The 10,751-nt window shown below is 55.3% G+C and overlaps 2 protein-coding genes across 2 annotated transcripts; both read right to left on the reverse strand.

The window, feature by feature from the left end:
- Positions 1-997: 997 nt before the first annotated feature.
- On the reverse strand, positions 998-2,927 carry B3GNT4 (UDP-GlcNAc:betaGal beta-1,3-N-acetylglucosaminyltransferase 4). The gene has a single exon (XM_063173317.1). It carries the CDS (start codon positions 2,720-2,722, stop codon positions 1,604-1,606), a length of 1,119 nt encoding a protein of 372 aa, XP_063029387.1. The 5' UTR covers positions 2,723-2,927; the 3' UTR covers positions 998-1,603.
- A 203-nt stretch (positions 2,928-3,130) lies between these two features.
- LRRC43 (leucine rich repeat containing 43) lies at positions 3,131-10,156 on the reverse strand. Its single transcript, XM_063173333.1, has 12 exons — positions 10,051-10,156; positions 9,719-9,973; positions 9,369-9,479; positions 9,108-9,247; positions 8,274-8,512; positions 7,506-7,681; positions 7,063-7,186; positions 6,716-6,855; positions 6,511-6,588; positions 6,054-6,245; positions 5,404-5,470; positions 3,131-3,435 (listed from the first exon to the last, which is right to left on the reverse strand). The coding sequence occupies exons 1-12, from the start codon at positions 10,138-10,140 to the stop codon at positions 3,275-3,277; spliced, it is 1,773 nt and encodes a 590-aa protein (XP_063029403.1). The 5' UTR covers positions 10,141-10,156; the 3' UTR covers positions 3,131-3,274.
- Positions 10,157-10,751: the final 595 nt, after the last annotated feature.

The raw sequence follows: 10,751 nt of genomic DNA on the forward strand, positions 1-10,751 counted from the left end.
GAGTGGATCACAGAAGTGCTGGCACAGCAGCTCAAAGGGCACCACGGTGCCTGCCCTGTGCAGTCTCCTCCCCAGGACCAGCAGCAGGGCCCAGAGAATTGTGCCCAGAACCTGGGCTTGCTGCTGGCACTCAGCCTTGTTCACACACCTGAAACTACACACAGGCACTTCCTCAGCCACAGTTAATGAAGCCCTGTTGGAGCTGCAGCCAGAAAACACAGTAACAGCTTGCACAGGACCACCCTGAGGATGGACCCCCACCAGTTCTTTGAGACAAACCCCTACTGACACCTGGCACAGAAACAGCTCCTGTGAGGTGGCACCTTTGCCCCAAGAGCCTGGGTCAGCCCTGGGGCTCAGCCAGAGCTACCCCAGGTGCTCCAGAGGGCCAAGGGAGCACATCCTACCAGGAGAGAGCTGCCACAGCTCTGCTCCCAGGGTGTCCCTGTCTGTAGGACAAGCAGGAGCCTCCTGGCAGCGCTTGCTGGGCTCTTCTGAAAGCTCCAGCTCCCATCTGGTGGGGGATGGATGCTGGGCAGCTGGCACTACAGACAGCAATTACAACAGCACAGCATAAAGGGCTCTGCTTGCTCTAATCACACACTTCCTCTTTGCTCATTTGCTTGTTTTTTCCCCTAAGGCTTCCAGGCTGCTTCCTGCTCATCCTCAGCTCCTGCTCTAGCAGCAAGATACTGATAAGCTTCACAAAAAACCCCAAAACTTAGTCCTATATTTGATATTTTCTCAAATTAACAACTCCAGCACATTCAGATTTATCACTTTTGTGTCAGTGCATCTTGTCTGAACAGGGCAGAGAACAGCTCACAGAAAAAGAAGTGGCAAGTATCCATTCCACTAACATTTTCCTCTTTAATGCAAATACCCAGCAGCAGATCTCAGCCTTCCCTGGCTTTTAGGGCTCTTAGCTTTCAGAAGACCTAAGAATATTCCCATGTAAATACTTTTGAAAAGTATTTTATTTATATACAACTACAACAACAACAAACCAAACACCTCCCACACAACATGGGAAGCTACAGCCACTCTTCCAACCACCATGCTTATTCAAAACATGTGGCTCCTCTCAAACCAGATCAGAAAGTGTTTGTGCTAAAGTTTCCAGTGCATGTAAACCTTTGTGAGTTCTGCAAAAGCCAAAGGGCTGGAGGCTGAGCCCAGTGCCCCAGATTATCATCACTGCTGTGTTAAGGCCATGTATTTTTGAAGCTTTTCCTTCCCCACTCCACTCCCTTTCTCCTGCTGCCTGGTAGGAGCTGGGATAGCAGACTCAGCAGGACGTACTGGCCTTTCTTCCATGCCTTCAAGTAAATTTCAAATGCTCTGTCACTCCTTAGCCATGAGACTGACTTTGGCCAGCAGTGCAGGTGGCACTTGTGACTTCCCCTGGCACAGTCTGGCTGGGAAGCCACTGACCACACCCCCACCCTGTGACAATTCAACTGCTTCAAGTAACCCCCAACAGAAAAAGACTCACTGCAAACCAAACCACAGCTCCAGTGCAGTCTGTTAGTAACGGACACGTTTCTACCACAACCTGATTTTTAGTTTAGTACCCTGTCAGCAGCCACAATCCCCAGGCTCATCAGTAGCTCCTTTTCCAGCCCCTGCTGTAGCTGTGTGTCACCGACACTGCACACCTAATGCTGTCATCCTTCACCAGTGTCCACATGATCCACATCTCCGTTGGGTTCAGTCTGTGCACAACCATCAGCTCTTTGTACCAGCACGGATCAAAAGAATTGAAAGGTCTCTGGATCCCAAACGTCTTAAAGCCAGCGTGGTTCTTTGGGGTCACTGACATCTTTGCCAGACACATCCCCACAAACACATCATCTATGGGGAAGAGCTCCGTGTCCTCTGCGGTGCTCTGGAGGCGACGCACTGTCTCTCTGGACATCACATATCCCCCTCCTCCTGCATAGAGAGGATAGAAGGTGGCCCCATACATGGCCTCTGGAATGAAATATTTGACCTTGGTGTTCCTGATGGGCCGGGCGTTGGCGATCACGTCCCCAACAAAGAGATCCTGTTCAGGGTCCAGCTCCTGGAGGAACTCCACGATGTTGTAAGTGTTGACAAACACGTCATCGTCGCCCTTCAGCACGAACCTGGCGTGCTGGCAATCCTCCGTGAACCAGCGGAGGAAATGCAGCTCCTTGAGGGTCAGGTTGAAGAAGTCGTCAACAAAATCCCACTGCAGGATGTCATCAAACTCCTGGCTCTCGTAAGCCAGCAGCTGGTGCAGGGGCTGCAGGTGGATTTTGGCCTCGGAGCGCCCCAGGAGGAACACCAGCCTGATGTGCCTGCCCCCGATGGACGCCTCCTTCCCCCACGTGTTCCTGATGGCCACGCGCCGGTCCACGTTGATGGGGGAAGACTTGATGGCCAGCAGCAGGAACATCTCTTTGCTACACCTGGAAGGCCTCAGCAGCACCGAGAAGTTCCTGCAGTGCTTGTAGGTTAGGAAGACTCGGTGAGGCTCCGGGAGGGCGAGAGAAGAATTGGCAAAGGTCAAGTTCGGCAAACACTTGCTGTGCTCAGCGCTGTCCAGAACCGAAGGCTGCACTCTGTGATCCACCACATCCACTTTCTGCTCTGCTGATGATGCTGCCAACTTCGCCTCCTTCTTCATGTAAAACACGCAGGCCAGCAGCGTGATTGAGAAGGTGTAAAGCGCCAGGCTTTTAATCCTGGGATACATGGCAGCATCCGGCGGGGGACCGGCCCCAGGCGGGCAGATGAACACGAGCCGTTCCCTCCCACCTTACCTGGGACGGGGACGTACTCGGTGCTTCCCCCGGTGCTGCCGGTGAGGACGGTCCGGAGCCCCCGGTCCCGCCGGGGCGCGCAGACCGGGCTGGAGCCGCCGCTCCACGGTGACCCCGCACGGCAAAACCCCCGCTCTGCTCTGCGGAGCCTCCTCCGTGATTCACCGGAGCTGCCGTTCCGCTCCCTCCCTGATTCACCGGAGCTGCTCCCGCCCCTCCCCGCCCCTGCCGAGCCCCGCCTCGCTCGGAGGATGCGAGGGCTGGCACCGGCCCCGGGGCAGCGTGTCCCGGTCACGGACACCCACCCCACACCCCGCACACCCACCCAGCCTCCCCTGCCCGCTCCGGCCCCAGCAGAAGCTCAGCACCAGCCACAGACCGCCAGGAGCCCCGGGGCAGCTCCCAGCTGCGGAGGCTCAGCTAAACCAGGCTCTGCACAGCGTTCCCTGTGGTTTATTTCCACTCATGCTCCTGCTATGGACACATTACGGAGTCCTCCCCTCTGACATGGCCACGCTCCCCTGCCTCTTGGTGCTGGCTGCCGAGGACCATCGAAGGAGCTGCATCTGGAATTGAACTGTCAGTGGCACTGGCTGGGGCTCTTGATCCTCCTCCAGTTCAGCAGTGTCTTTGTTTTTTCCTTTTCCTGTGGTAAGAAGTACATTTGTCACTGTCTTGAGAGAGTAAATGATCCTAAAAGCAGCAGCGTGCAAGGGTGTCAGTGGTGACTGGGCTTCAGGGGAAACTGAATATGATTTTAGATGATAAGCCCGAAAAACATCTTTAGGCTGGCAGTTGACCTGGGTGCAGCCTTGCTGCTTGTTGTGAAACTGCCCTAGGGCAAAAGAAAGCTGCAGAAATAAATCATTTCAAGGATCCTGGAAAATCAAGTGCGAGGTAAAATGAGACCTACGTGAGACTACTTCTGAAGACATCCTTCAGTGTCTGGGCAAATGGTTCACTTGTGACAAAGCCTTTCCTCTTTGAGCCGTCTGGAAGTGATCCCAATTCCTCTGAGAGGACTTATTATTTGTGTGCATTTGCTGAACTGAGGGATGCAAATCAGCCTCAGCTCCCGGCTGTGAGAGTGCCTGGACACACGGCTGGGAGTCATCCCCTGTGCCCCGGGGCATGGCCACTGTCGCAGCTCCAAGGGGGTCCCCAGGTGATGTGCAAGTGTCAAACAGCCCCTGAGCAGCTGGTGATTCACGGGGGCAGGCAGGATGTGCAGACACTGAGCTCAGCAGGGCTCAGCAGTCCCCCAAAAAGCCACAGCTGGGCTGCTCTGGTGAGTCACAGCCATGGGACAGCTTATCTTCAGGCACTGTGAATTTTGCACTCACACTTTGAATTATGCACTCCGTGGCCTCACAGTGCAGCCAAGCCAGCCCCCACCTGCACAGGCACACGGGGACACCAAATTAAGCACAAATCTCTAATTGCTGTAGGTTTCCTGCAGCAGCAGCACTTCTGTGCACACAACAGCACTTTTACCTTTGTTCAAGCTGAAGGGAGCTTCTCCTGCACACACTGACCACACACCAGGGAGGGAAGGAAGGAAGGAACAATCATTGCTGAAGCTGAGCTGTTTGACAGCAGCTCCTGTCAGGCTGAGTGTACATTGCAAATACACATCTTCTTGTGGGGTACAGCAGTTCAATGAGTTTTCTTCTTTTCAGGTCGTTAAGGGAGGCCCCTGGCTTCAGTGAATGCAGCCCAGGACTGCAGAGCTCTGAGAGCCTCCCCAAAGATGGGGACCTTGCTGTGGGTGACAGGGCACAGGAAAGCAGCCTGGAGCTCTGTGGGTTAGTTGTACTCTCAAATCTGATGCCAGAGCAGGAAAACAAAGCTCCTTTGCTAGCTCTGAGCAGTGCTGGGAGGCCTGGCCCTCTCCATGCCCTCGCTGACCCATGAGCAGCTTTTCAGCATTGCTTGGCCACCCCTTCCCTGTCCCACTTCCTCCCGCTCTTGCATTACCCCTCCGATGTGCTGGCACTGCTGTTTTTGCAGTGAGAACCAAGACTGATGGAAAAATGATCTGCAAGAGGCAGGGTGAGGTTTGCCCCTGGCAGATTAAGCAAGGCTGCTGGCTGAGCAGCCCTGAGCCTTGCACTGGGGTCAGGGTGGTCTCTTGGTGGGTGACTGGGACTGTTCCCAGCCCTGCATGGGCTGGCTGGGGCACCTGGGGCTCTCTGGGCATCTCCAAACCAGAGAGAACAACAATCCCCTCTGCAAAGTGCTTGGAGATGCGAGCTGGCAGTGAATGAGGAGCTCATTATGCACCCCAGGCAGCGCTCGCCCAGCTGCCCGCCCACATTTGGCAGCCACACAGCGGGCAGCGCTTTTCTCGCCCAAAACTCTGCTTTGCCCATGTCCCCTGGCACAGGGTGCTGTAGGTGTGAGTCTCCCAGGGCAGCTGGCAGCCCACCCCGGGTGCTTGTGCAGACACGGACTGGTAAAGAGTCCGGGCCGTGTCTATTCTGAGAGCCCCGCAGTCAATGTCTGCATTCACAGCCCCAGGCTCAGGATGTGAGTAAGCCCCTGCTCCAGCGCTGCTCCTGTTTGCTCTTTCACACACCCCGCCCTCTGTCCCGCCACCTCCAGCCTCTGTCACCTTTGGAAGCCGCGTTTTTCTGGTCTCCTTTGGGTTTTTTGCTCTTGTCTTTGCCTTTTTTTGTCTCCTGTGGAGAGAGATGTTTCCACAGTAAGGCTGCGTTAAAACTCACTGCCCTCATTCAGTCCTGTGCCAGCTGTCATCATCTGGGTGCTGTCACTGGAATTTCAGGGGCAGGGGACAGAGGTGAGGGGGAGCAGGGGCACAGCAGAGTGGCTGCTCAGAGAAGAGAATCCAGGAAACAGAAAGTTGGTAGAGCTGGCATGTGCTGCCACACTGAGAGAGAGCACCAGAGGAAGCACGAGTGGCTGCTTACACATTCTGGAATGGAAAAATAAACTCATCTATTTTCCTAGGCCCAGAAAAAGTAGCAGAACTGCTCACTAATATCAGCCTTAAATAACCACACCAGCAGCAATGGATGGTGGTCAGGCAGGGCTATTTCAGCCCCATTTTGGGGAGAGGAGAAATTGGATGGATGGATGGATGGATGGATGGATGGATGGATGGATGGATGGATGGATGGATGGATGGATGGATGGATGGATGGATGGATGGATGGATGGATGGATGGATGGATGGATGTCCAGGCCAGAGAAGGCATCTGCTGAACCCCAGCCTGCAGCCCTGCCCTGGGACATGCTCCTTACCTTCTCATCCACAACTGGTGGTTCTGGTGGTTTCTCAGGGATCAGGATCCCAAAGTCACACACAGTTGCCACCAGGTTCTCATTGGCCAGCAGGGTCCCCAAGGTCACCCTCGTGGTGGCCAGGGTGCTCCGAATGGGAGGGTCACTGCGGTATTCACATGACTTCTTCTTCTTCTTCTTTTTCTGCTTGTCCTTGGACACGGGGACAGGCCTCAGCAGAAGGTTGGGGTCCCTTTAGCAGAGAGAAGCAACCCCAACCCAGCCCCTCGCCCACCACTGCATCCTGGCCAAGGTGTGTGCCAACAGCTGCTGCCTTCCCCCCACAGAAAGTGGGGACTTTGGGAGAGGTCTGACTCTCTGACACACCAGACTGACCCAGGAGAAGGGTCCTTGTTGTCCCATCACTGTTTCTGCAGCTCAGATAGAATTTGATCATTGCTCTCTCCTGGCAGCCTACCTTTGCACTGTTCTTCTTCAGCTCCTGTCCTTCCTTTGTGGCAGAGTTTTCATCTGGATCCACAGGCCAGGAGACCACCTGCCCGGAGAGAGGAGCTGGCCCAGGGTCACTGCCATCCCAGCCTGCCTCCCAGAGGGAATGTGGTGACACTGGCTGGGCCTCCCAGCAGCTCTTCCCCCTTCATCCAGCTCAGCCCCACCCTCACCTTCTCCTCCATAACTGAGACAATGGTTCCAGCCTCCAGGTAGGACTTCAGCCCCACCAAGTCCTTGGCAATGTGTTGCTTCCTGTAGCTCCAGTCGATGGTGTCTGCCCAGGGCTGTGCAGGGGTGGCAAAAACCTTTGCTGTGTAGGGACACAAAAAAGTTCAGAGATCTCTCTTTCCCCAGGACAGAAGGACCTCCAGGACATGGCTGGTGCCAGGTCATTGTCCATCAGTCCCAGGAACAGCCCAGCTGGCACTGCAAGGGACATCCTGGTGCCACCACACCCCACAAAGAGCCATAAACCTGCCCTGAGACATGGAACAAAAGATCTGTAATTCCTCATTACCAAAGTGGGCCTCGGGCTCCTCTGTGGCTGCAGGCTCCTGATGGCTCTTTGTTTCTCCTGTGTCCTGAGCAGAGCTGTCCACATCCAGGGTGGCCACTGTGGGACTCTGGTGGATTTCTGTGCCCTGGAACAGAGAAGGATTTGCCTTCAAAATCCTATTCCTCAGCCCACCCTTATGGGAAGAAGGGACTTCAGTGCCAGGGAAAGGGTCTGCCACAGCCAGCAGGAGGGGGGCTGTGAGTTCTCTTCCACGAGCAGAGCTCTGGGCTCCCCAACAGGGATGTGGAATGTGGGCTTGTCCTGCTGGATGCAGCCACATGGGAATTCTGTCCCCAGCACTGCTGCTCCCCTCACAGGCTCATCACCCCATAGCCTGGAGATGCAGCTCCCCCTGCTGTGACTTGCCATGCTGCTTGTTTCCAGGAGCACAATCAAGCACCAACCTCAGGGCTGCCCCTGTCCTTGAGCTCCTCTCCCTCTGCAAACTGGTAGGTCACCCAGTAGCTGTAGGCAATCACTGGACCCTCGCAGTCAGGCTCCAGCTGAAAATCTTCGGGATAAGGGAGTCCCTTCATCTCCCCAATGGTCACAACCAGTTGTGCTTCACTCGTGATCAGCTCTGAAAGGAAGAGAATCCTGCCTTGAAGCTGCAGCACTTCCAGAGAGAGGAAGGAACAGAAAAGCAGAAACTTCCAGGTCCCACATCCCACCTGCTGGCATCCCTCGGTGCCAGCCTGTGCCAATGCTGTGACAAACCACTGCCACGTGGCGTCACTAAAAGCCATGCAAACTCCTCCTGCCTTGGCTGCTCTGCTCCTTCAACGTTTCAATCTCCAAAAGGCACATCCAGCACAAACTCATTGAGTAGGGGCCATCAAAAGAGGTTTCCCACCCCGTGTGTCCCCAGGCTCCTGCTCTCATCCCAGTCAGGGATGTGCCCCAGAGGTGGCACCGCTGTGCGCTGACAGTGCAGCCCCATGTGAGAACCTCCCCCAGTACTGATGTTCCTCCTGCCACAGCTCAGGAGGGAAATGCATGATCTGAAACCAGATGGGAAGAAAAGCTGAGGCAGGCCAGGACACTGAGGCAGTGCTGGGACTGGGATTGGTTGTTCTTGGGCCCAAGTCAGACACAGCCTCACTTGTAATGACACAACCACAATGCAAACCCCACTCCTGAGTCACAGGGTCAGCCTCAAAGGCAGGGCTCACCTGGCTGCTCTGCCAGCCTGTGGAACTGCTGCCTCTCTTCAGGCCATATGTAGATGTCATCGAGGATGGACAGCTTGGGCAGGCTGTCCACAAGGAAGCCTCTGTAGGCAGGGATGAGGGACAGTGGGTTCCCCTGGAGCAGCAGGATGCGGAGATTCTGCAGGGTGGACAGCTGGGACACCAGCCCCAGCAGGTCTGTGAGGCTGTTAAAGCTCAGGTCAAGGGAGACAAGGTTTGGCCTAAGGAGAGAACCCAGAGAAGGATGTAAGGCAGCCAGCACCTATTTGAGGATAGAAAGCTACAGCCCTGGAGCAAAAACAGAAACAAAATTCGTATTTCCCCAGCACAAACTGGGTTGAACTGAGGAATCCAATCTGGAGGCCAATTCCAATTCTTGAGCCATTGCCAGTCTGCCCCACAACACAAAAACATTTCTTTAGCATCCATTGATGACCCCCTGCACCATTTGGTGAGGCAGTCTCTGCTTCAGATGCTTACAGACTTCCAGCAGTGGTTTTGGGAAGGACACAGAAAAAGTAAACTGTCCAGGAAAATGGAACTGGGATGGGCAGGGTGTCAGGGCAGTTCCCCTGGCAATCTCCCCATTCCACACCTTGCTAAGGACCAAAACAACCTCTGGGCATGAGACAGAAGACAGCAGAGACAGACTACTCTGCACAGGGAGTAGACAGAGCAAAGAAACAACCCTTCTGAATTTTCCCAAAATTTTCCCTTCTGTATTTTCCCAAAAAAGGCCACCTCCATGGCTTGAGGTCAGCTGTTCATATCTGCTCATTTCCCTTTCAGGAGCTCACGTTCAGCCTGTGGCATTACCAGAAATCCACAGTGAGGTGCTTTTCCTGGGAAGGGCCACACAGCTGGTTGTAGCCCAGCCCCAAGTGCTGGAGCTCTGGGGGTGGCTGAGCACACAGGTCCTGCAGATCATCCACATCATTGTGGCAGAGCTCCAGCACCTGCCCAGGACAGAAGGAACAACAAACACCTTGGAAATTAGCTGTTCCTGGCACCTCCTTGAGCTGTTTGTCTTTCCCTGTGTTCCCACATGGGAATTCCTGCCCCATCCTGCTCGCTCACCTTCAGAGTCCGGGGCAGGTGGGCTGAGGTTACCCTGCTGATGTGGTTGGCACTGAGGATGAGCTCCTCCAGCTGCTGGAACTGCAGCAGACCCTCATCCACCTCCTCCACCTGCAAAGAGCTGGGTTTGGCCAACTTGTCCTTGAGGCACCTTGTGGCCAGGGTGACATGGACACATCTCGATCTGTGTGACACCTGTGTGACACGGGTTAGCACAACATCCTGGGGAGGCTCTGGGGAGAAGCTCTACTCTGGCTGCAGCACCATGGGATGGAAGGTGTCCTTTTCCCAGCATGTTTTCCCTGCCAGCAGGAAGACACAGCTTTGTGGGCACCAGCAGCTGCACTTACCCCCTTGTCCAGTATCCGCAGGGACTTGACAAGCTGGGAGACGCTGGAGCCATGGAGGAGCTCGGGGGCCAGCACAATCACCTCCCTCAGGCGCTGGGCCTGGGGGCTGCAGTCGGGGGGCAGTGCCCAGGGGCTGTGCTGGTCTCTCAGCAGCTCCAGCAGCACCTCAGGGGTGTCCTCTCCTGGTGGCACGGCCTCCTCCAGCCCCGCTGGCTGTGCCCAGGAGCTCCTGCGGGCATTGCAGCGGGATTTGTTCTGTGGAGAACAGGGAGAGAGGAGAGGCAATGGCAGCCCCGTGCCACATCCCACAGCTGTGGCCCCCTGACCCCTACCCAGTTGCCGAGGCCACAGGGGAAGTCCTGCAGCCCCAGGTGCTGCAGGTACTCCTGAAAAACAGCCGAGACGCTGCTGGGTGCTGCCATGCAGCCCCAGCCCGCAGGGAACCCCCTGGCTCTGAGTCCCTGTTGCTAGGAGATGCTGCCATGGAACCAAACTCTCCAAGCAGAGGTGGAGCAGGTCTGGAAAAGAACCAAGCTCGTCCGGCTGGGAATAAATCCCTGTTTTTCTGGTTCCCACTGGGTTCTGGGGGCTGCTCCCCACCAGGGAAAGGCCAGGCGGCCTCATGCTGCACTTGCAGGGTGCAGCATCAGCATTCGTGCCTGGCTGGGGACCTGTGGCATGGAATTTGCCATTTCCCTTATCTGTGTCCTGAGTGTCACTCAGGCTTCAGGGAAGAAGCAGAAGAACTCAGCCAGCTCCAAAAGCCCAGCTCTCCCCTTTACGTGGAGGGCACTGCCACACAACCATGTAAGGCCACAAAACAAGCTCATGGCTGAAAATACCAGCTCCTACACTTGGAAAAAGTAGGTGAGCTCAAGGAAAAAAAGGCACAGACTGTGTCTCAGGTCAGCATCAGGTCTCCATAGGCAGAGATTGATTTCCTTTTTCCAGCGATAGGTGTTGCGGCAATGGCCACAAATTCCATTTTAGAGAGCTGACAGAGCAGCGTGTGTCAGCAGAACTTCACCAAATG

The sequence above is a fragment of the Melospiza melodia genome, chromosome 20, assembly GCF_035770615.1.
Source record: "Melospiza melodia melodia isolate bMelMel2 chromosome 20, bMelMel2.pri, whole genome shotgun sequence".
Taxonomy (NCBI): Eukaryota; Metazoa; Chordata; class Aves; order Passeriformes; family Passerellidae; genus Melospiza; species Melospiza melodia.

Coding starts and splice junctions, on each gene's coding strand:
- LRRC43 (XM_063173333.1), bottom strand. CDS start 10,140: ATGGCAGCACCCAGCAGCGTCTCGGCTGTTTTTCAGGAGTACCTGCAG. Junction 9,248..9,368: donor ACCTGCCCCGGACTCTGAAG/GTGAGCGAGCAG, acceptor TGTCCTGGGCAG/GTGCTGGAGCTCTGCCACAA. Junction 5,471..6,053: donor CACCAGTTGTGGATGAGAAG/GTAAGGAGCATG, acceptor CTCTCTCCACAG/GAGACAAAAAAAGGCAAAGA.
- B3GNT4 (XM_063173317.1), bottom strand. CDS start 2,722: ATGTATCCCAGGATTAAAAGCCTGGCGCTTTACACCTTCTCAATCACG.